This window comes from Impatiens glandulifera, chromosome 1 (assembly GCF_907164915.1).
Source record: "Impatiens glandulifera chromosome 1, dImpGla2.1, whole genome shotgun sequence".
Taxonomy (NCBI): Eukaryota; Viridiplantae; Streptophyta; class Magnoliopsida; order Ericales; family Balsaminaceae; genus Impatiens; species Impatiens glandulifera.
In genome coordinates, this window is record NC_061862.1 from 101,225,833 (window position 1) to 101,251,919 (window position 26,087).

Consider the following 26,087-nt stretch of genomic DNA (forward strand, 5'->3'; position numbering starts at 1 on the left):
CATTCCCTCTCCCAATACTAGTACTATGAACAGATCCAATTATATTAATTAGTTTGAATCTATTTTTTTTTCTAATATTACAAGTAGTTTATTAATTATTTGACATATTTAATACATGTCTTTAAATCATTAGTAATATTTTTTTATATCTTTGTCCATTCAGTGTCGTTCCTAAGATTTTTAGGCCTTAGGGCGAAAGCACGAAATTGGGGCACTACGCATAAACTTCACTTGTGTTTCACCGTTGATATTCAATAACCTTCCAATATCTACAAAGATGCAACATAAATTGTCAACGAAAGTGACTTCTTCTTGCATTTTTAGATGCAAAATCATTGATAATTGTATCGTAATTAATATATTCCAAAAAATCTTTTTCAATACATAAAATAGCAAGTCTATTCAATCTATCTTGAGACATCGAAGATCTTAGATAATTTTTCAATAATTTTAACTTAGAAAAACTTCTTTCAGCATAAGCTACCGTAACAGCCAATGTTAGTAAAATTCGATATACAATAGAGACATTAGGATAGCAATCTATCGAAATTTCAAAATCAAGAATTTCAGCAGCGGACATATCCAAACTAGGTAAAACAACTTGTAGTATTTTTAGTTCAGAAAACAAATCACTCAAATTAACATCACACGTACCTTCATGGAAAATACATCTCTTGTTTTATTATCAAGATTATCACAATTTATAGGACCATTTTAACCAATAAATCACTTGTTTTATTATCAAGATTATCCCAATTTATAGGATCATATATATCTACTAGGGTTTATCCACGAGAGAGATAAAATGGTTGTTCTTTTGACTATCGTTTTCGGGAATGATATTTATTTCCTCCACATTCTCATCTATATTAACTATATTAATTTTTTCAGCATTTATCGCTTCAGTGAGGTCTAAATTTTCAGAAGCTTTTGTTCTTTTAACAAACTTGTCAAGCGCACCACTTTGAGATTTAACAAATTGTTCTTCTAATTCTTTCCTTTTTCGTTTTTCATATCCAGATAAATATTTTTTCGGCGCCATCAAACAAGTAAACTATTTTCAAAGATCTTTACGGCTTAACCACACAAATACACAATCTCAAAACAAAGCATAAAAATAAATAAAAATCAAACCCTGATGTTGAATTTTCACTTTTAATGGTTAAACCTTACCTCAAGGCTCAACTCAGCGAAACAGAGCCACCGTCGAAATTATTTTGTTGTCGGTTTCGTTGTGAGTTTCGTTGTCGGTGTAGGATTAGGGCTGCAAATGAGCCGAGTCGAGCTCGAATTTGCTTGAGCTCGAACTCGACTCGATTTAGTATTTATTAGCTCGACTCGAACTCGAGCTCGAACGAGTTTATAAATTTGAGCTCGAGCTTGACTCGACTATTTACCTATAAGCTCGGCTCGACTCGAAAAGCTCGCACTCAAGCTCGAATTCAAGATCGAGTTCGAGCTCAAACTCAAGCTCGAGCTCGAATTCAAGCTCGAACTCAAACTAAAATTTATTTTCAAAATGAAATATCAAACTTTCATACATATACAACATTTAAAAAATAATATTTAAAATTGAAAATATGACAAAATTATAACTATTTAAAATTCCAAAATCATAATAATCCAAAAAGCATTCAACCACAATTACTCGTCAAAATTCTAAAATATAAAATTCTAAAATTAAAGTACAATACTATATAAATTGTTTGAACATTCAATATATTAATATTTTTTAAGTCACATTCTTCAAGCATAGCACAAGTACACCTACCTGAATTTAAGCTTAAAAATAATTAATATAAAAAATACATGTTAAAACAAATAACTAAAATTTAACTTACTTTAAGGTTTAAGGGTATATACGGACAAAAACAAATTCAACCTATTTTTTATTAAATATTATTATATATAATTAAATTATTTCAGTACAAATATAACAAGAATTTATTGACTTATTTATAGAAAGAATCTATTAATTTATTTATATATTACAATATATTATTAATATTATAAATTCATTTTTTCTCTAACATATTATATATAATATATACTAACATTTTTTATCTCTTCATAATATATACAAAATATATACTAACATTTTTTTTTATCTTTTATTATATATAATATATTAACAAAATATATACTAACATTTTTATTTATCTTTTATTATATATAATATATTAATATTTCAATATTATATATTATATAATATAATATTGTTTACCATAATAGTATTTTTCTATATAAATCTATGAACACTATTAATATATATATAATAGTGTTTTTCCATATAGATCTATGAACAATTAATATATATAATAGTGTTTTTCCATATAGATCTATGAAATATCTATATAAACACAAATTTTTCATAAAAAAAAAAAAAATCAAAGTTATTTAAAAGTATGAGTAATAACTATAGTAGAAATGAAAATATATTTTAATTTACCTGTATGTTTCTTGTGAATGAATGAGAGAAATAGTGTAGATAAGAGATAACATAAAAAAATGTATTAACCTATTATGAATGAGTGAAAGTAATGATGGAGACGAAAGAAGAAGAAATAGTGAAGAAGGAAGAAGAAGAAGAAGAAATGGTGAAGATAGAGGAAGAACAAGAAGAAATAAGAAATGGTGAAGACGAAGAAGAAGAAGAAGCGATGAAGACGAAAGAAAGAAGAAAAAGAGATGAAGAGTCACTTATGATTGATACATTAGAAATTAGGGTTTTGTTTTATGATAATATAATATAATAATGAGGATTATGGGCTTCTATATGGGTTTGGAAAATAGAGAAAAAAAAATATTTTAATTTTTTTTATATTAAATAAATAAATAAATAAATAAATATATTATATATTATCAGGCTCGAAAAAGCTCGACAAGCCGTCGAGCAAACATTATATGAGCTCGAGTTCGGCTCGAATATTAAACGAGCCGGCTCGAGCTCGGCTCGAACTCGATCAAAGTCAAGCTCAAGCCGAACTTTGATCGAGCGGATCGCGAGCATCTCACGAACGGCTTGACTCATTTGCAGCCCTATGTAGGATACAGAGACTGAGAGAGACAGACAGTAGGGTTTTCAATTTTTTGTTCTAATAGTGTTAGTCTGTTTCTCTATTTGGGTTATAGTGCCATGAGCCAAAAAATCTAACATAATATAAAAAAAATTAAAGAATAAGAAACTAAAAATCCTTACTAATACCTACCATAAATAAAAAAAAATGAGCCCCTTTTTGGTCTTAGGCCCTAGGCCGTGGCCTAGGCTGCCTACCCCTCCGGCCCGTGTCCATTTGCATAATCGATAATCTTCCAAATAACTATTAAAATGGTTAAATATTATTGAAGATTAACTTTAAAAAAATCATTTTGATTGTATTGCCTCAAAATCTCTTCGGCTCTCTACACTTTTTTACAGCCAATCACATAATATGGTAATACCCATCATTTTCTCTACCATTCCTTTCACCTATCACTCATCTTTAACCTAGTGGGCTTTAGAAAAAATACCCATTCTAATGAAGTATATAAAACTTGAACATATTAGGCTTTAGACGAGGGCCCAATAAAACCCTAATATACACCAGCGCACAACTCTATTGTCGCTCTTCAGCCGTCTGCCCTGCCTTGGATTTATAAGCTCGTAGCAGTTTCTCATCTTCTTCCACATCTAAATCAAACAATTCAGAGAGAGATTATCTAGTTATAGTTTATGTATGTATGGCAATGACGAGAATGTTAGAAAACATATGACTGCGGGATCTAATCTCGCAGGATGAACTTTCTTCGGTTCGTATTCCCTGAGCTTACAACTCCTTTTCTTTTCATCTTAGTTTCTCGATCTATCTATTGAATTTGCTTATACGAAGGTCCTATGGAAGAAGCGCACAATTATGCGTTATCGCCCAAGTTTGCTTTCGAATATAGAATTAGAGAGTTTTGTTACGATGGAGTTGAATTATTTGATTTTATCTCCTGACTGACAGTCTATTTTAGATCTAAAACTCTCTCTTACAAATTGATTAAGATTTATAAACCCTAGATTGATTGAGATTTATTATTTTCGAAGGTCCCAGCAGGGAGGAATCTCTATTAACGAGACCTCTCTAACACTAATCTATTACCTTCGTAGAGTTATTATGAGCCGAACTGAAAGACCTTCCAAATCATTTTCAATATTGGCGTGTTTAGAAATCTCGGCTACATTTTATCAAATTTTCTATGATCAATACTCACTTTTTGAAAATTGATAATTCATCATTATTTTCACTTTTCAAATATGTGATCTAATGTGTCATAGATTATGAAAAGTTCAATTTCATAAGATTTTCTATGAATAATGAAAACAAATTGTGTATCTATGTGTACAAATCTAGATAATATTAGGTTTACATTACTTCTTTTATGTTTTTTGTTTCAAGGATGGATATTGAACAATGATTTGTTAAATGATTCACTTGAAGATGCATTTTTATGTTTTTTGTTTCAAGGATGGATATTGAACAATGATTTGTTAAATGATTCACTTGAAGAGGCATATTCATAACCGCCTATGCACGATGATATCTCTGTAAGGAAGGTGTTGAAAAATCATACACCTTCGAAAATGTCCTATTTCTTTGTTTAAGAGTATGGCTATCCATGGGTTTGAGTCAAACCCATGATTTGTGATGATTTTTTGTGCTCCGAAATTTAGCAAGAGTGGTTTTTATTTATAGATCTTAAAAAATTATGAATTTTAGTATATATATATATATATATATTTTTTTTTTTAATATCAGATGTTGACATTTGACAGATGTTGACAAATGACAGTATTTGACAAAAAAAAAAATTAAGACCAAATGACTTGATTATGTTTTTGGTCATGGAATGACTAACATTTGGTCATGATAAATTGACAAGATCAATCATAATCGGTATCATGACCCATTTTTGGGTCATGGATAATGATGGTCTAAAAGCATCCCTACCAATAACCAATTTTTTGGTCATGATGTTGGTTGTTATTGTTGATTGTGTGGGTTTATCATGACCAATTGATTGGTTATTTGACCATAATCAGTTCAAAGAAACCCATTCAATAAAATGACAGGATTTTAGTTTTGATCAATAAAATGACATGATTTTGGTTTTGATCATGGAATGACCATACATTTGGTATTATAAATTGACAAGATTAACTATAACCAGCATCGTGACCTATTTTTGGGTCATGAATAAGGATGGTCTAAGAGCATCTTTATCAATAACCAATTTTTTCGTTGTTGATTGTGTGAGTTTATTATGACCTTGGTTTGTTATTCAATGACCAAAATCACAATTAGTTCAAACAAACTCATCCAATAAAATGCTGTCATTTGTTAGGCTCTAAGATTTTTTTTTTATCTCTTATCTTTAAAACTTGATTTTATTATTATTTATAATTTAAAAAGATAAATAAAATATACCAAAATTCATAATTTTTCTCATGAATTATGATTAAGTTTTATGATTAAGTTTTCATGACCAAAAAAATCTTCCAACATTAATTAAAATTTTAATTTATTTTTATTTTAAATTACAGAAATAATAAATCTTTTTTAAATATAATTAGCGGAGGTATTTAGTAAGAAATGGATAAAAAAAATCACTTTTTTTCTCCATTTCTTACTAATTATTCTCTTTTATTTATAATTTTTCCATAATTAATAATAAATTATTATCAATAATCTCCATTTCATACTAATTATCCTCTTTTATTTATAATTTTTCCATAATTAATAATAAATTATTATGGATAATTATAACAATAATCTAAACTCGTTTATATTTAAAAATTATTTATTATTTTTTTAATTTTAAAATTAAAATAATAATTTTTAATTTATAATTAAGATTTTTTGGTTATGACTAAACAAGCTTACCAAAATCTTGGTTATAAAACTTTTTTCATGATCATAACTAAAAAACTAAAAAAAAATAGTTATTGATAAATATGCTCTAACAATAACAATAAAATGTATGATTATAGTTTCTAGAGAATTACAAAGTTTGTAAAGATAGAAATTTGAGTGTTTACTTGGGATGTTAATGGTGTTTCTTGTAGACTTGTTTTTTGGGATTTATTATTTTTGTTTGAATTATATTTGTTAACGGTGAAGAGACTTTGAAATGGAATGACTAAAATCTAAAATAAAATGAAATTATAAAATCATATTCAATATTAAGTATATAAAATTATTAATTTAATATTAAATATAAATATTAAATTATTAAATAACAATTAATGTGCCTGATTAGTTAATGATTTAAATTAAGAATAATATAGTTAATGATTTAAATTAAGAATAATATAATTAATGATTTTATTTAAGAATAATATAGATTTAAAGAACATTTTTTAATAAATATGAAAGATAAAATTATTATGAACAAAATAACTATTTATTAAAAAAATTCAACTATTTTATTCACTTTTTATATATATATATATATATATATATATATATATATATATATATATATATATATATATATATATATATATATATATATATATATATTAAATTATAACTTTTATTGTATTCTTTTAAAATTATAAAAAAATGTTAAATATATATATATAAATAACAATCTTAATATATAATAAACAAATGAGTAGTTATATGTACAAAAGTGATATTATTAAATATTTAAAAAACTTATTATTAAATTAAAAAATTATTTATTAAGAAATATATATTTAGAAAGTTACGGTTCTTATAACTATAAAATTTTAATATATAAATTAGAAAGATAGAAAATATGAAATATTTTTTTAAAAATAAAAAATTAAAGAAAAATATTATTAAATATGTTTATAATTTGTCAAAAGAGAGAAAATGTTACATAATTTGTAACCAAGCATAATTTTAAAAATGTCAGATTTCTTTTTTTTCTTTTCATTAGTTATTTTTCTCTCATCTCATCTCTCTATCTTAATAATTTCCCTTTATTTTTTATATATATATTTTTAAATAGATAATTAACAAGGAGATTGGATTAATCAAATATATAACAAACTATTAAATAAAATTATTAGGTTTCACCTTTTTTTTAATATACATAATAAATAAAATTAATAATTCAAAATTTATTTAAACAATATTAAAAAATCAACATTAATAATATAATAAATCATTTATATATATATATATATATTACAAATCTTAGTAAAAAATTAATATTTTTGAAAAATAAATAATTTAAATATATATAAATATATTAAGAATTTTATTAAAATTTAAGAAAATACAAATATCATATATATATATATATAAAATATTTCTTAATAAGTGGTCTAGTGGTGGGATTGTTCGTTATATAATAGAGATTTTAGTTCAAATTTCGTTAGGCACAATTTTTTAACTATTAAAAAACCATTGATGGTTAATATGTGAAATGAGAACGTTGGTTTATTGAAGAGAGGAGATAGTTAAATGTAAAATTATGTTGATGGTTAAAATATGCGATGAAATTTGTGGGTGGGTAAATGACTTTAATGAGATTAGAAGTCGATTGTGATGGATGGTTAAAATATGCAATGCAATTAGTGGTTGGATAAATGACATTCATATGGGATGAGATGGTTTGGAGTTTGTTGATTTAACTGAAAGAGGTCAATTGAGGCGGATAAAAATATAGAATGAGGTGGTTGGTTAGTCGAAGTGATGATACATATGTCGGGTTGTTTATTGTAAAATATATGAGGAGTGACTTGTTTGACCGTAGTGAAAGTAAAAAGTTTCGAAATGAGAGGTCGAAATTGAGATTGGTGGATAAAAATGTGCAATGATATAATTGGTTAGTTGAAGTGAGTATATCACCCAATGAGAAGTCGATTGAGGATTTGTGGGCCAAAGTTAGGGTAAAAGAGATTTTGGTAATATACCAAAGTAAAAATTTAAGGTCACAGTAAGAGAGGTCCGATTAAGATGGATACATGTGGAAAGAGATGAATGGTCAGTTCGAAGTGAGGATAAGTAAGTCGAATTGTTTATTGTAAAATATGTGAGAAGATGGATTGTTTAATCGAAGTGAAAGTAAGTCTCAAGATAAGAGGTCGATTGAGATTTGTGAGACAAAAATGTGGAATGAGATGGTTGATTAATTAAAGTAAGTAAGGTCACGCGATGAAAGGTCGATTGAGGATTGATGGGTCAAAGTGAGGGTAAAAGAGATTGATAATGTTGAAGATGATTGATTTGACTAAAATGAAAGTGTGTAAGGTCATAGTATGAGAGGTTTATTAGGGTGTGGATAAATGTTGAATGAGATGGTTAGTTAACCGAAGTGAGGATAAAAAAACTAGGTTGTATATTATAAAATATGTGAGAAGATGAGTCACGAGATAAGATGTCAGTTGGGAATTTGTGACCAAAGTGAGAGTAAAAGAGATTGGTAATGTTGGAGATGGTTGATTTGATCGAAGTGTAATATCACAGATGAGAGGTCAATTATTGAGGTGGATAAATGTGAAATTAGATTAATGGTTAGCTGAATTGAGGATAAAGAATGTCAGACTGTATATTGTAAAGTATGTTAGGAGATGAGTTGTTTGACGAAGTTAAAGTAAGGTCTTGAGATAAGAGATCAATTGTGAATTGGTGGATAAATGTGGAATGAAATGTATGGTTAGCCGAAGTGAGAATAAGAATGTCGGATTGTATATTATAAAATATGTGAGAAAATGAGTTGTTTGATGAAGTGAAAGTAAGGTCTTCGAGAGATGAGATGTCGATTGTGATTGATGAATAAATGTGGAATGCAATGATTTTTGATTAGTCGAAGTGAAAGTAAGATAAAGATATGAGAGGTCGATCAGAAAGAAATTGATATTGGTGGTTAAAATATGCGAGAAAATTAGTTGTTTAACCGAAGTGAAAATTAAGGTCACGAGATGAGAAGCTCAATTTGAATTGGTAGATAAATGTGGAATGAGATGGTTGGTTAGTCGAAGCGATTTAAGGTCACGAGATGAGAGGTCGATTGAGCATTGATGAATTAAAGTGAGGGTAAAAAAGAGATTGGTAATGTTTGAGATTTTTAATTTGATCAAAGTGAAAGTGTAAGGTAATGAGATGAAAGATCCATTGGAAAGATTATGTGATAAGATATGTGAGAAGATAAATTATTTTACCGAAGTGAAAATATAGAATGAGAGTGTTTTATTTTTTATTATAATATATTATTTGTGATTTATTAAAAATTTAAATATTCAATACATATTTTAAAATTATTATATTTTTTTTTTATGAATTTTTTGTTTATATTTTTATTTGTATGTATCGCACGAGAATCCTTCTAATTATGATAGTTTATGTTTTTAGATTTTTATCTAGACGTCAATTCTATTAAGAAAAGAATATCGGTTAAGCTTAAATTATAAAAAATAAATATCGTTTGAGCATGTTAACTTTTAAAATAAAAACAAAAATAAAATAAATGTTTGACATGTTAAATTTTTAAATTAAAAAAAATATTTGTTCGAAATTTAACTTACTAATTTTTTTAAAAATATATTGGTTCGACAATTTTAACTTTTCTAAATTCAAAAATAAAAATTATTGGTTCAACAAGTTAACTGTATTGTAAATAATAAAAACAAAAAAATTATTTAGAAAACATAAATATTCCATGATAGAGGGGGAGAATTTGAAAGAGTGAATGAGGTGTCACCACATTACTGATTGAAAAAAGAATAAAAGAGAGGAGAGAAAGAAGAAAGAAAAACTTTGTTGTTTTTTTAACGAATCAGATTGTCGTCACGATAATTCTTTATCAAATTCCTTCCCCAAATCATTTCTCTATTTGTAATTACAATTCAGAGTTAAAAAGAGTGGAATTGAAAATTATAAAATTACATCAATTAATATTCCATTGAAATTTTAATTCAAATTTTTAATCTTAAATGATTTACCAAACTTAAATTACAATTGCACCCCAATTCCAATTTCATAGTTACCAAACATTTTTTTTTATAAACAATGAAAATATAAATGTTTATATATATATATATATATATACATTATAATAATTTTATATAAATTAATATAATAATCATATAGAATAAATAAAATAATATACGTAAGAAAAAATAAAAAATGAAGAAGATGAGAAATAATGAATAAAAGTATTGAAGATAATGATCAGAAAATAAATTACTGAAATTATAAGCTCAAACGTTATAAGGTGAGATAAATAAAAAAATGCGTTTAAACGTAAAATGTTTCTTATTATAATTTTTTGGTTAGTTTATTAGTTAGATTTACTATAGCATATTATTACGCAAATGCGGATAATTTCAACTTATAAGCTGAATCAAACATGACTTATTTATTGTTTATTTTATTTATATATATATATATATATATATATATATATATATATATATATATATATATATATATATATATATATATATAACTTTATATATTTATTTTTCTTCACAATTATTTTTATTCTTGCACTCTATTAAAATGATCATATATAAACTTAATTCTTATTTATTTTTAGCTTTAATAATAAAATTAAAAATATATTATATCATGTAATTAAATTAAAAATCTGATAAATTCAAATTGATTTATTAAAATGATATATGTTTTTGTTACCTACATGAATATGAGATTTATTTGAACATTTTTATAAGTTTAATTTCAAATCAACTTAGAATTAGTTGATCCGTCTTTAATTATCGATTTGATACACATACTTGTTTGTTTTATATTCATGATGAATATATGGGGTTGAGAACTAATTAGGGTTAACTCAAATTAGGGTGACCTAAAAGCTACAACATGGAACAAGAAAATAAATAAATAAAAATTGACATGACTGACCATAACATGTGTTAGTTACTTCTCAAACTACATTTTGATTTCTATATTATAAATATTTTAATTCTCTTTGGTAGCTCTTAATTGTGTTCTAGTTATGTGGACAAGATTCTACGTTAATTAATAAACTTTAGAGTAACAATATGTTTCATGTTTGGTTTAGACATGGGACTTTTGCAAAAATAGTTGTCGTAGTTGAAAACCCCCATGTCTAAATCGCAATGGCCGTTGCCCGCAACCCCGAAAAACTGAAGTCGCGGACATGCTCTACTAAATGAAGATTTTATCTCGGGTTGTCTGTGAAAAAAATGCAGTTTTGTGATGGAAAGATTTGTTGGAGGTTACCTGGGTTGTTTGATCAAGTTTCCACACAGAGAGTTTAATTATCCATCATTATTTTTTTTACCTTAGAGGAGGATTATGCAATTTTATATATATATATATATATATATATATATATATATATATATATATAAAATATGAAGTTATAAAAAAAATAATTAAATACAATATATATAAAAATATATATAAAGAACAATATTATTGAATAAGTGGTTGATTCGAGGTATGTGCATAAGAAATTTCCATTAAGCAGTTCCATCGTTTTCCGTTTGTGTTGGAGATTATCGCAGATGGTTGTCTCGCAGGGTACAACGAATCTAGTAGTGATTCTACACGGGAATCACTACGCATCGAACTTGACCAGCATACCTGAACTATAACCGAGTTTCATCTCGAAAATTACTCACAAAATAAGTTTCAACTCGAAAATTACTCACAAAATAAGGAGAGGACTTTTGAAATCCTAGAGTGAGAAAGGATAAGATGATGTGCTAGTTTAAGATTTAGAGATGATGAGTTTTATATTATTGAATTATAAACTTTCATAAAAATAAAATCAATTATTAATCTTTTACAACGACTGGCCTTGATTGACTCTTCATTATCCTTTACATTTTCTTTTTATTAGAAAAGACACGTTACATGATTTTTTATAATGCTAATAAACTGATTGCAATAATCTCATTAAGGTTATAATGACAATTAGAAAAATTAAATATATTTAATTTAATAATTATTTTTCAAGGCATTAAATATTAATTACACAATTAACAAATTTAAACTAATTAATTCATACATTTGGATCAAATTTCACGTTTGAATTTCGTGTGAATTTCGTTTGATTTTATTTACCCAAATTCTCATTTCAATTCATTAATATAATTTATGAATTAGTTTAAATATACAACAATCCCCACATTAATGGAAATTGAAATATGAACCCATTAAAAAGTTCAACAGTTGAATCTTACATAGAATATGTATGTGTAACCTTTTGAACATTCCCTTACGAAAGTATATAATTTTACTAGCTAATTAGTAGACTCGATCTCCTTGAACTATTTCGTATTTTATGTAAATGATTACACATTTTTCCATCGAATTCTTCCTGATACATGTCAAGCTCTCATAGTTGTGTCTGTTTTGTCCATAGAACACGCGCCTAGTTCTGTGACAGGGTCTAGAATTGAGTTGTGCAATTCCTTTGAAGCGACCCGACTTCTCCCTCACATAGGTGATCTTTTTGTTTCAAAGAATAATTAAAAGTGACATGTTTATCCTAATTAAAATGTATATTGTTTCTTTATAGGATTAATGCTCAACAATAATATTCCAAGTTAGTATAATTAGGTTATCCCATTGAACCTAGTTCTTGAGATCTCCAATCTACATAGGTTGGATTTCCTTCATATCAACTTATAGTAAGCTAATATCTTTAAAGACTTCAAACTAACTCTTTATTTAATAATTTGGTTAGTGGATCCACAATGTTATCTTTGACTTAAATAGTCAAATTTGACAACTTCATTAGAGAGTATATTTTATTGACATTATTTCTAAGACGTGTATGTCTAGACTTGTCTTTGACTCTAAGTTTGTCCAATTTCAAATTACTATCATAATAATTAAAAAATTTCGTTGGTACATTTTAGATAATCTTGAAACATCTTCTAATAAAAAAAATAGTCATTCGTACATGTTTACCGTTTAAATTTTTGTTTTTATAAAATTATTGTTTACTTGGCTAATTAGTAGACAAAATATTTTTGAACTATTCTGCCTTCGTGTAAACAATATTTTTTCATATACATATTTTATTTTTTGACATATGTCAAAATTATAAATTATAATGTTTAATCTATCAAACATAATTTTTTTTTAGAAGATTCTATACTTAGATTGCACTTACAAGTGTAAACAGATTCACTTGTAGGCGTAAAGTCTTTCATTTAATAATATCAATATATCATTTAATAATACCAATTTTTTTCATCGTAATTTCAACGATAAAAATATCATACAAAAGACACGTAATGAAATAATTTTTATTATCTTCATGATATATGTAATTGTCACATTCACTTTTAGTCAAAGTATGATCAAAATTTTATATTATTATTATAAAATTTGTTATAAGTCATATAAAGACTTTATAAAAAATTCTTTTTCATCTATTTCATAAAATCATTTAGAAGATATTGGTTCTTCAAAGTTTATTATGAAAGTAATATCAAATAAATGACACGTTTCTTGATTTTAAAATCCTCAAATTTTAAATATCAATTTGAGCACCAACTCAAACAGTTCTATCGTCTCCCGTTTATACTGGAGCTTATTACAGATGATTGTCTCCTAGGGTACAACGAATCTAGTAGTGATTCTACACTGATATTACTACGCATCAAACTTGACCAGTGTACCTAAACTATTACCAGATTTAAAAGAAAATGTCGAGCGAAGAGCTCGAAGATTACTCACAAAATAAGGAGAGGACTTTTGAAATTCTAGAGTGAGAAAGAATAAGATGATGTGTTGGTTTAAGATTAGAGATGAGAAATTTTATATTATTGAATAGATAATGTTTTATAAAAATAAAATCAACCATTAATTATTGATAATACGACTAACCTTGATAGCCTATTCATTGTCCTTTACATTTTCTCTTCATTAGAAAAGACACATTACATGATTTTTTAAATTGTTAATAAATTAATAGTAATAATCTAACGAATGTTACAATGACAATTAACAATATTAAATATATGTAAATTATGAATGTTAATTACATAAATAACAAATTTAAATTAATTAATTCAAATTATACCTTTAGATTAAATTTCACCTTTAATTCACGTTTGAATTTAGTGTGAATTTCATTTTATTTTATCTACCAAAATTCTCATTTTCATTCATTAATAAAATTTATAAATTAATTTTAAATTGAATTAATTTAAAATTTCGAACCCTTTGTACCTAGATTTTGGATTAATCTTTTTTTAATGCATCTTTGTTTGAATGAAGCCCCTAATCTTTAGGGCCAAACCTGGTTATATGTGAAACCACACTGTAATTAGGCTTTGACCGGTGATTTTGAATTTATTTTTAAAATGTTTTGAATTTCCACAACGCCTTTTCTTGGTTTCCAAATTAGGTGTACATCATTAAATCAATCATTATTTGAAATTACATAAGTTGGTTATTGATGGACATGTACCTAACTAAATCATGGGAGCTATTTTTTTTTGTGGTGATTATTAATGTGCAAAAATAATTTAAACATGTTTATATTTAAAACGAGTTGAAAGTGGGTGTCATAGTTGTGAGGCTATACTATGTTAGATACAAAATCCACCTTTATTTATTTACATATATTTTGATTTTGAAATGTAATAGTGATTTTGATGGTTTCATTTGTCAATTTTAAAAGTGTGACATTTTATTCTCATAATTTTATAATTTATTTTCTTCAGATATCCTTGTCAGTTTTAATAAAAAAAAAAAAACATATTGATGTTGGACTAGTCAATGTGAATCATGTGATTGACATGACCATCACCGTTCATTAAAAATTATTGTACCGTTTAAAAATTAGGCATGTGATTAAATTCAAAATATGTAATTTACCAAAATATATTAAAACGCAAAATATAATTAAAAAAAACAGAGAATTTAACTGTCCAATGTATGTGCCGCTAAAAATCTTACCGGCACAAGATTTAGCGTCGCAAAAGATGGAGTTCGAAAATTTTAAATTTTATCCTACACATAATTAAGCGTCGATAATCAGCATTTATATGGAGACAAATACTTGCATCATTTTGTTATTTTAGCAATACACTCATAAACTCAGCCATTTGAATTTAAATTTTAATTTTCAAATTATATTTTTCAATATTTTATAAACGTATGAAAAATTAAAATTATATATATTATCTATAATATTCCACATTAATAGACTCGAAATAGCCTAACATACTAACAATGTAGCATGATATATAAACATGTGCACATATATAAGTTTTTCAAAAAGAAACAACACATTAAGATGTTTTGATGAGCCAGACCTTTATTAAAATAGATGAAAATAAAGACAAATATTTTGTTCTCACAATATATGGCCTTATTATGAACTAAATGATCAACATTTAAAAGCATTCACCATTACTTTCGTCACTGATTTTGGATAATTCATATCAATCAAAGGAAAGCGAAATCGGGTCGAGGAGGAGCAATTTAACGCGGTCTTTATTTTTTCCTGTAGTATTATGACCGTGTGCATCTCCATGTTGATACATGAAATGACCTGCCCTTGCAAGGTTTGTTGTTATATTCACATAAATCTTCCCGAAAGGGCAATCAGGTGCGACTCGAGCTGTGTTTATCTTCCTCCATGCTGCCCTAATTAGTTTCTTAATATGATTTTGAGCTTCTTCTTGCGAGAGGCCGGTTTCATGCACATGAATTTGCACTGATTTCAATATATCACCACGCTCCAATTCATTCTAAAATTGAAACCATAAAAAAGAATAAAAAACATCTATCATTAAGAACGGTTAGAGTGTGTTTGATAGAAAATGAAAAATTTATTGCTACATTTTAAATTCATGAGGAATGTGGATGCAACTTGCCTTCGATGTTCCCAAATCATTGGTAAGACGAACTATCATGGAAGGCCATTTGATGAGATCATGATAGTTTTTAACTGCTTCTAACCCCTTCTCAGTGATTGCATGAGAAGTAGAACCACATAGGAAATACCCATGAACAGCCATCATAGGAATCGCAACAGACATCCATCCATTGTCCAAGTACTCCTCAAGAGAAGGAACATGTCCCCCATGGAACCACCTCGCTTCCTTCATGTAACACCCACATAAATCTGTCCACTACATCGAAACAAACAATTGAAATGAAGCTATCAACTAGTGAACTTTGTTTTTTAGAAGCTATCGAGTATTGTTATATACAAAAATCTTATGCGCAATAGAAATTATTGATAAATATACAAGAATCAAGACGATAAATATAGAAATGGAACGAAATGACAAGTACCACTTTGACGAGGTAAGGAAGAGCGTGGACTCCAACCTCCTTAAGAGCCTCATAGCCTAATTCATTGATAGAATTGACATTGCCAAGAAAGCATAACTTCATATAGTCCGGCAATCCATCAACATGATTGACATCCCACCTTCAAATTCAAATAAACACATCTTTATATACTTTTTGCTATAATAAGTTGTGTATGATTTATTTTACGACCATTTTCCATTCGGTGGAATCATCATGAATACCGTAGTCCCCAATAATTACCTTAACTAGCTCAATTGTTAATTTTATATAGCTTATAAAAAAACTTGTTAGTTGTGTAAATAAAGACACAAATTTAACCTAATAAATGCGTCGTTAAAGAGCTCGAGCTCGTCTAGTGTTCCGTAGACATCATAAATATCATCAACACATGTGACTAGTTGGTTGACCCTTGTGGCCATCCTTCTATAGTATTGAAACTGAGGTTGTGGATCATACACTTCAGCCAAGGACCATAGGTAACATTCCACTAGCCTATCCCTTGCAAATGGTAGTTTTTTACTCAATCCTAAGTTGTCCCACCATCTGCACAACAGAAGTTTTGATTAATTATTCATTTTATATAAAAAAAAAATAAGAGAATGTTTTACTATAAAGGACATTTGAGGGAAATATAAATTATAGAAGGTTGGTGTCATAAATAATACTAGTATAATCTTATTTTTATAAAGTGTAATAAAATGGTTGAAAGATCTTAATATATATAAGACACTATGATTTGATAATTAACCACCTCGAAACATGTTTAAGGTCTTCTTGGTGAATAGCTTGCACCGTGTTGAAATCAATCTTAGCGAAATTGAGGAGGGCATTATTAGCATCTTGTCGCATGCCATATGCGTCTATGAACCATCTCGCCTCGAATCTTTGCATGGTCCAATGGAGGGGAAGCTCAAGAGCATGGCTCACTAACTTGGCAAGATATGGATTTTTTATCTTCTTCAAGTTTTCTTTTAAATGTTTAGTAGCAAAATTTTCTGCCTCTTCCAATGTTGTACCCTCATCCTCTAGTGCATGAAATGAGGACTCGTACAAGGACAACAATCCCTTGGTATCCTCACATAATGACTCCTTGAAATTCCCATTTTGGTCCTTAAATTTTTCAAAAACTTCTATAAAACACAACCAAGTTAATTCACACATAAGTTCTCTCTCACCAAGAAATAATTTGAAAAAAATGAAGAATTACCTAGTGAAACATTATAACCATGCTCTCTGAAAAGCCTGAATTTGAGAGCTGTCTCATTTAAGTCAACTGCATCAGTAGACCAATTTGTGTTACTATAGATGTTATCCAAACAGGACTTTATTTCTTCTTCAAAATGATAAGACACTCCAAGTCTTTGCACTATGTCAATAAGCTCCAATTTCTCCAATGGAATATCTATCTTCTTTAGCATCATCATCCTCACTTCTTCATTCAATTTTGCCACTTTTTTCTCATAGTCCTCTCCCTATACATACATATACATGATTATTATGCTTGATTAAATATAATATTTTTGTTTTAATTCTTTTATTAAATCACAATTCTATGAAGATAATAAATATAATGGTTAAAAAGAATCATGACCAATCAAGTTGTATGTGACAAATATAGGAATATATAATTTTTACTCTTAATAAGTTTTATACTAATTCAAAGGGAAAAGGAATAAAAATAGGTTACCACATGATTATTGGTAATCGATTGTATGTATTCATGTTCCCAAATAGTTGGACCATAGTTAGCCCACCGCCTAACCACGGCTCGGTCATCATTGGGTTGGTCTAAAGTGGTAGCCTTGTTGCAGTTGATTATGTTGCAACCCATTCGGCTCGGGAAACCTTTTATTTGTCGTGACAACCGGTGGCGTAAAGGTCCGACCGGTAACTTCCAAAACTGGGGAAGCTTAGAAGATTGAACTAGGTTTAAGGGAAAGAGAAGTTGGGAACCCATTGATCAAGCAATGAGAAAAGAAGAAACGCTAGCTAGCTCTTTGTTTTGCACTTAGCAATATTGTTTCTTGTTTATTCACATTAGATATATTTGAGAACAACATTTTATATAGAAGGAGAAATTATGTGTCACGGCCCGCAACTAATGCACAGTACAAATATAATCAAATACAATTTAAGTTTTGACATTAATCACCACAAGTTAAGTTTAGTTTCAAAAGAAGATTTTGTCAATTAAAATATCATAAACTCAATTATTATTATTATTATTTTTTATTTTTGAAAAGTGAATTTTTTATTCATTTGTACGTCTACATAAGATCATGTTTCTCGTTTGGAAAAGAATCAATTATAATTCAAATTACACAAACAAATATTATCATAAATTATAAGGGCAAAAAGGTAACAATGGCTATTCAAATAATGTTATCCTACAAAGAGTTTTTATTTTGTTTATGGAATTAGGTTTTTCCTTCTTAAAAAAACACTATTATATAAGTTCAAACTTTTTCAAGGTTGAATAGAAACCTAAATGTCCTATTTTTTAGTTATATTTAGTCATGGTCATTTAATATGTAAAGTAAAATATGACTACTTATTAATAGAATCTTTAAAAAAAAATTAAATATTTTTTTTTTTTTATTGAAGGTACTTTTTCTTGTAGCTATATTTTAGCTACGGAATTTATAGCGATGATTGGTGATTAGTATGTTTACCATGCAGGATAAAGATCAATAACTACAGTAAATTATGCAACACTTATATTATTTTCCGTCGCTTCCCAATTTTATACTCTTACTTGTTTGAATGTAGTAAGTTGGAGAATCCAATTATTATTTATAAATGACAAAAACTAAGGGTCTTAACCCTGTGGTTCAAAGTTCTTTAACCGTTGAAAATACCTAAATGTAAAGTTGTGCGTCATGGTATAGTGTTTTTTTGTAAGACCATTTCAAAATAGACAGGCTATGTTTGGTATAGGGTATAATCCTGTAGATAAAGTATACTTATATCACTAGTAAATTAGAATGATTGTTTGGTTGAATAATATTTATATATACAGTAATAATATTTAGGTATAACTTATCACTTATATGAGGTATAAGGTAATACCTACCTACACCAGTTACAAAGTCAATTATAAAATTTAATATTATTCTTTTACCCTAATTTTATAAAATTATTAAAATTTTAATTTTTTATTATATTTTAAAATATAATAATAATATAAATTATATCTAAGTATTAATTTAAATTTAACATTGTTTAATTTTTAAATTTAAATAATAATAATAATAATAATTACACAATTACTTATTTTTATTTGATTTTTTAATTTATATTTTTTTTATGTATATAAACAAAAATTATATTATTTTAAGTATAATTTTTTTAATGTGATAATTTATATACATTATTAAATATAATGATTAAAAATAATAATAATGTTAGTTAAAAATTAATAATATATAAAATTAATTTATAAAATAAAATTGTATTTCATTATTAATAAATAATATTTATAATTAATTATATAAATTAATGATATTATTATTAATTAATATAACTTATATCTATATTATTTCTGAAATTAATTTATAATTCTAATTTCAAATATTATTTTATTAAAATTATTATTTTTAATATTATTTTAATATATAAATATTTATAATAATACATAAATTTCAAAATTAAATATTAATTAATATATAAATAAGTTTTACTTATATAATTATATAAGTTAAATTAAAAAGAATTATATATAAAATAATGTAAACCATATAACAGTATTATTTATTTTAAAAATACATTTTTACAATAATTATATATTATTATTTTTTATAAAATTCAATTTAATTAATATTACAAGCTACTTATAATAAGCATTAAAATAATAATTTAAAATAATTTTAAAAAATATAAGATTAAAATAATCATTTACATTTTTTTACTACTCTCTTATACCACCAACCAAACACAAAATAACAAAATATATATAACTTATACCTATTTTTTTCTCTCAACCAAACACTAATAATCTATATAACTTATACCTCATAATACCTCCTTATAATTTATACCCCTTACAATTTATACCTATATAACTAATATATCGTACCAAACGCTACCATATTGTAATGAGATCGAATGAGAAGAAATTATTGAATTTTCAGTAACTATTTTATTAAATTATGTTTAAAACATGAACTCATCCGAACTCACATCTAATGTGTTTTCAAATTGGTCAATATGTATTAGCTAGCATTCCATTAATTAATGGAGAGTTGTTTTAGGTTAATTTGTGTTGTGTTTCTAACCAAATTTGTTGAATCATGCTAGGTTCTAATTAATTAAACTCTCCATCCATAATTTGTATGTCTTATCAACTTTTTTTAATATAAATATTTTATCCATTTAAATACGAATCTAAAGTTTATTATATTTGTTTATCGTATTTATTGTGTTTATATTTTCGCATATAGATATCATACCATCACAAGATTTTCAATTATGTTGTTTTGGATTACTCTATCATGATATTTTATATAAGGATATTTAAAATAAAATATTAGCACATTTTACTAGTAAAGTAATGTGTATAAGTGACATAATGGATGATCAATTTAACAAATAAATTAGGAAATCATGATTCATAATATTTTAATGATAAAATTTCTTATCCTGCCACTATCCACTAACTAATGTATTATTTTTAAATATGTCAGATTTTTTTCATGTTTATCATTGCATTAATGTCACATAAATAATGATATGTAGATCTTAAATTAGCAGCTGGCATAGATTTTGTGACAACACCATTATAAGTGGACCAACTATTTACATACAGATTTAGAAACTATCTCAATAGTACCCGCCGACAGAAAACTAGCTAGGTCATATTTGAAACAACATCCAATGAAAACAATGAACATTTGTGATTATTATTATTTCCCTAAGTGACAACAATATTAAACATACATTGGAATACGATAGATATTCAGTAGGTTAAGTGGAAGTCAATCGTCAACCGTCAAAAAAGTTTGAATTGAGACTGTGTTCTCGGTTAGTTTAATTCTATAGGTCCTTATCTCGATTATTTTCTGATGAATTATTTGGCTTGAAAAAAACTGCAAAACGTTTAATTATTAAGTTGACCGATATATTTACTCTAAAACGTTGCTTGCTAAAGGAACAACGAGGTGCAACTCGAGTACTATTAATCTTCTTCCATGCATCTCGAATCAACTCTTTCACATGCTCGCGGTCATCTTCCATCGATATTCCTCCCTCCCACATATACACTTGCATTGACTTCATTGTATCGTCTCTGATCATTTCATTCTAAACTCACAAACAAGACAAATTAATTAGTAAGCATCAATACTTTAATTCATAAGAGAGAGTGATATCATGTGAAAAAGGAATTATATATACATATCATATATTGTCTTGGATGTTTGCAAATCATTAGCTAGCCTTACTACGATTGATGGTCACTTAATAAGATCATGATAGTTTATAATAGCATCCAAACCAGCCTGATGGGTATTGTTTGATTATTTGATCAAATGAGAAAATAAGGGTGTGCTGACAACATGGGGATTGTAATTGTAATCCATTAATTATTCAAATACTCTTAAGTGTAGGTGCATATCCACCATGAACCATTTTGCCTCTTTTTAAGTATCGCCCACACACCATTGTGAGAAACACCTGCCCACTTTTAAGTATGCCTCCTTTTGTATCACACAACGAAATTTTGAAATTTCCATTCTTATTCTTATTCTTAAATGTTAAAAACTTCTGCGAAAAATATGACTAGTAAGAATATAGACTAATAATGTAGATCGAAGTAAGATATTTATGGTTATGACTAATGACCCTAAAATTGAAGTGTAGCAATTGGTACATCAGGCGGTTATGATGAGTAGAAGTTAATGATTAATAAGGGAAGTACTCATCATAACCACTAGACATCCTAGCATAAACATAGAGGCCACACTAGGTCAGTTCCAACCATAGCATTATTGTTGGAATTTATGAGTAACTAGTATAATAAATAATTATGTAAATATTATTTTTAAAATAAGTCAAAATAATGTGATATAATTTCTTCTTTAGCCTAGCGGCAATAAGAGGTGGATACTAACCCTAAATTCTTGGGTTCGAGCCCGTTAGGCGGCAAATTCTGCGTCTGGTTAATTGATTAAGTGTGTTTGCGGGATTCATACTTAATTTATTGTCACATTTTTTCCAATAATGTGATATAACGTGAAATTAAATTTATGACTTATAAATAACTATATTGTTAATGTTTTTAATTTTATTTATTCTTTTATTGTTATTTATGTATTTGAAACTTATATATATTGTAAGAAATATATATGTTATTTTTTACATAACAAATAACACACAAGTCTTTGTAATAGAAACATTGTTTAATTAATTAGGGAGGAATAGATTAGGAACTGTTTATACATTATTTAGTGGTGGGTCACCTAGAATATTTAATTAAAAATTAATAAATTAAGATCTCGTTTAATTAGAAATAATATATTATACAGTACTATTAATTATTGGCAGGGGCAGTGTGGATCACCCGCAGCCATGTAATACTCGGGTTATTTAATTAAAATTAAAAAATTAAGATTTTATTAAATTAAAAACAATATATTATTAATTGGTGGGGATAGTGGGCGTAGGGGGGTGCAAATGAGTAAACTCAACTCATATTCAACCCAAATTAAATTTGATTAACCCATTATCCAACTCATATTAATGAATAATATGGGTTGGATAACTCAAACTAAATTTTAGTTGATAAATATTTATTACATTTTTTTATTCGTTTAATATTTAAAATATTTTTGTCCCGTTAACACATTTTGATTCGTTTAACAATTATTTGATTCGTTTTACCTAATTTAATACGTTTTTGACTTATTCAACACGTTTTAACTAATTTAACAAATATTTAATTCATTTAACATGTATTTGACTCGCTTAATACGTTTTTAGTTTTAATAAGTATATAACTCGTTTTAATCTATTTTACACGTTTTTGGCACGTTTAATACGTTTTAGCACGCTTAACACGTTTTGACACGTTTAACATTTTTTAACATTTTTAACACGTTTTTGGCACGTTTAACACATTTTAGCATGTTTAACACATTTTTGTCACGTTTAATATGTTTTTCACATTTTTGCATGTTTAATACGTTTAACACATTTTTCATACGTTTAACATATTTTTCACATTTCGACATGTTTAACATGTTTTTCACGTTTAACACGTTTTTCACACATCTAACATATTTTGTACGTTTTTGCACGTTTAACACATTAACACGTTTTCACCACGTTTAACATGTTTTCACATTTTTGACACGTTTAACACATTTTGACACATTTAACACGTTTTTGACACGTTCAACACGTTTTGACATAAACATGCCAAAATGTGTTAAACATGCCAAAAACATTTTAAATGTGTCAAAACGTGTTAAAATGTAAAAAACGAGTTAAATGTGCTAAAAAATGAAAACATGTTAGCAATGTCAAAAATATATTAAACATGCTTAAAACGTGAAAAATGTGTTAAATTTGTCAAAACGTGTTAAACGTGTGAAAAACATGTTAAACATATTAAAAATGTCAAAAATGTGTTAAGTGTGCCCAAAACGTGAAAATCGTGTTAAACGTGCCAAAAATGTTATAAACGTTCTAAATGTCAAAAACGTGTTAAACGTGCTAAAAATGTGAAAAACTTGTTAAACATGTAAAACGTGTTAAACATGTCAAAAACGTGTTAAATGTGCCAAAAACGTGAAAAACGTATTAAAAATGTCAAAAACGTATTAAACATGTGAAAATTTATTTTAAGTGTGATAATGTGTTAAACATGTTAAACATGTCAAAAACGTGTTAAACGTGTGAAAATGTGTGAAAAACGTGTTAAACGTGTGAAAATGTATTAAACGTGTTAAACATGTCAAAAACGTGTTAAACGTGCCAAAAACGTAAAAAAAAACGTGTTAAACATGTTAAAAACGTGTTAAATATGTTAAAAACATATTCAACTTTAACGGAAATCAACGTAGTAAAAATCAAGAGAATATATTAAAATTGGAAGATTGTTAGATTATATTGAATTAATAATAGAAAATTTAATTTAATTTATATAATTTGGGTAATTTGAGTAACCATAACTCAACCCAAATTAAACCCAACTCATACTCAACACAATCCAAATTAACTACCCAAATTAATATTTTGGGTTAGGTTTGGGGTTTGGGTCAACACAAGATATGCTCACCCCTAAGTGGGCCACCTAGAGGTAGGTCCGGCTATTTAATTAAAATTAATAAATTAGGATCTTGTTTAATTAAAATTAATATATTATATAGTATTAAAATAACGATAGGAGAATGAAACACTACCAAAAAAACACCTAATTGGCGACGAATAATTATCGACGCTCAGTAAGCGTCGAAAATATATGACGGCGATCGCGACAGTTTAATCCACGAAAAACATGAACCATCGAAAATATTAATAAATGAAAAAAACTTCATCAAAATAAATAAAGATATTTACCCATGATTAATAATCGTCGCTAAATTAAAAGGTACATTTCCGTAGGATCCGTCAATTAATTTATACTATATTTTGAAGTTTTTTAGTTTGTCAAAAAATCCGTAAAAAATATCATCGCAAATATCCGCAGAAAATTCGTCGTAGATTTTCGACGCTTGTTTCAACATTACATTCAAATTTATTTTTTACATTTGTTTTCGTAATAAATTTCATCGCAAATGACAAATTTATAATATCTAGGTTTAGAAAGAAGAACATAACGAAGGCTCCGGTTTCTTTATGTTAATAGAGCACCTTCTGGAGATAATCCGCATGAACCAATGGGTTGCACATGAATACGACATTTTCTCAATCGAAAACGACACATGTTTCTTGAGCTGAAAACTACATGTTCTAAGTACAATTTTCGTCTATTTGTTTCTGCGATTGCAGATCTGTTTGTTCAGTTTGAGAACTGTGAGTACTATAATCTTCTTCTCCCTTTTTTCATTTTACCCGTATTTTCTTCTTGTTATAGTAGGTAATTAAGGGGTTGTTGCAGAATCTACAATCTAATGTGCAATTGCTAATAAACAAACTTCTGAGAATAATGAAGGTAATTAATTTTCTATGAAAAACAATTGTTTATTTTATGGGTTTGAACGTTGGGTTAAATATACTGCAGACTTAAGACCTTGAAAAGTGTTTACAAAAGAAAACCCCTATTTAGTGGATCATTAACACACAAATTAAGATATCTTAAGCTTTGTACAAGGCATAATTAGAGGGGGGGTTCAATTTCTAGTTATCATAATCTTTGTAGAAAAAGGTATCTTGGGATGTATTTCCTTACGACTGTACTATTCATCCACACTGGACATAATATCATTAGTGCAACATGTTTTATTGTTTACAAATAAACCAAGTTGTTAATAGTTTTTGGCTGGATTTCCAATTATTTCTTTGTTCATACAATATTCAACAACCATTAGAGGGTCAGATTCAATTATGAAACTCAAACACTTTGAGTACCTTAGATGACAAATTATGGAGTAGCATCAGAAAGTAAATTTATGAATAGGTTGCACCTCAATTCCTCCATGAATAATGCCTTGTTTTCTTTCTTGCTTTATTTGTTTATCTTTCATTCAAAAGTCGGGCTTGTTCTAGATATATACTAAACAAATTTGGGGTAATGATTTCATATAATATCTTCAAAAAATGTAATTTTTCATTATTTGTTGTCATGAAACACAAATTAAAAGAGGTACATGAATT

General features: G+C 26.9%; 1 protein-coding gene and 1 non-coding gene across 2 annotated transcripts; one reads left to right on the top strand and one right to left on the bottom strand.

Moving 5' to 3' along the window:
- The first annotated feature begins 4,061 nt into the window (after positions 1-4,061).
- LOC124923244 lies at positions 4,062-4,210 on the top strand. The gene has a single exon (XR_007098244.1). It is a non-coding gene; the product is annotated as a small nucleolar RNA snoR145 (small nucleolar RNA).
- An 11,184-nt stretch (positions 4,211-15,394) lies between these two features.
- Positions 15,395-18,231, bottom strand: LOC124938476 (terpene synthase 10-like). The gene is made up of 7 exons (XM_047478922.1): positions 17,962-18,231; positions 17,482-17,746; positions 17,026-17,404; positions 16,593-16,817; positions 16,254-16,392; positions 15,830-16,087; positions 15,395-15,703 (listed from the first exon to the last, which is right to left on the bottom strand). Exons 1-7 carry the CDS (start codon positions 18,229-18,231, stop codon positions 15,395-15,397), a joined length of 1,845 nt encoding a protein of 614 aa, XP_047334878.1.
- Positions 18,232-26,087: the final 7,856 nt, after the last annotated feature.

Bases quoted from the DNA above. Each gene is read 5' to 3' on its own strand.
- LOC124938476 (XM_047478922.1), bottom strand. From the start codon at position 18,231: ATGGGTTCCCAACTTCTCTTTCCCTTAAACCTAGTTCAATCTTCTAAG. The intron at 16,818-17,025 runs GTGGTTAATTAT...TCTGTTGTGCAG, and splicing joins GACCTTAAACATGTTTCGAG to ATGGTGGGACAACTTAGGAT. The intron at 15,704-15,829 runs GCAAGTTGCATC...TTTCAATTTTAG, and splicing joins ATGATTTGGGAACATCGAAG to AATGAATTGGAGCGTGGTGA.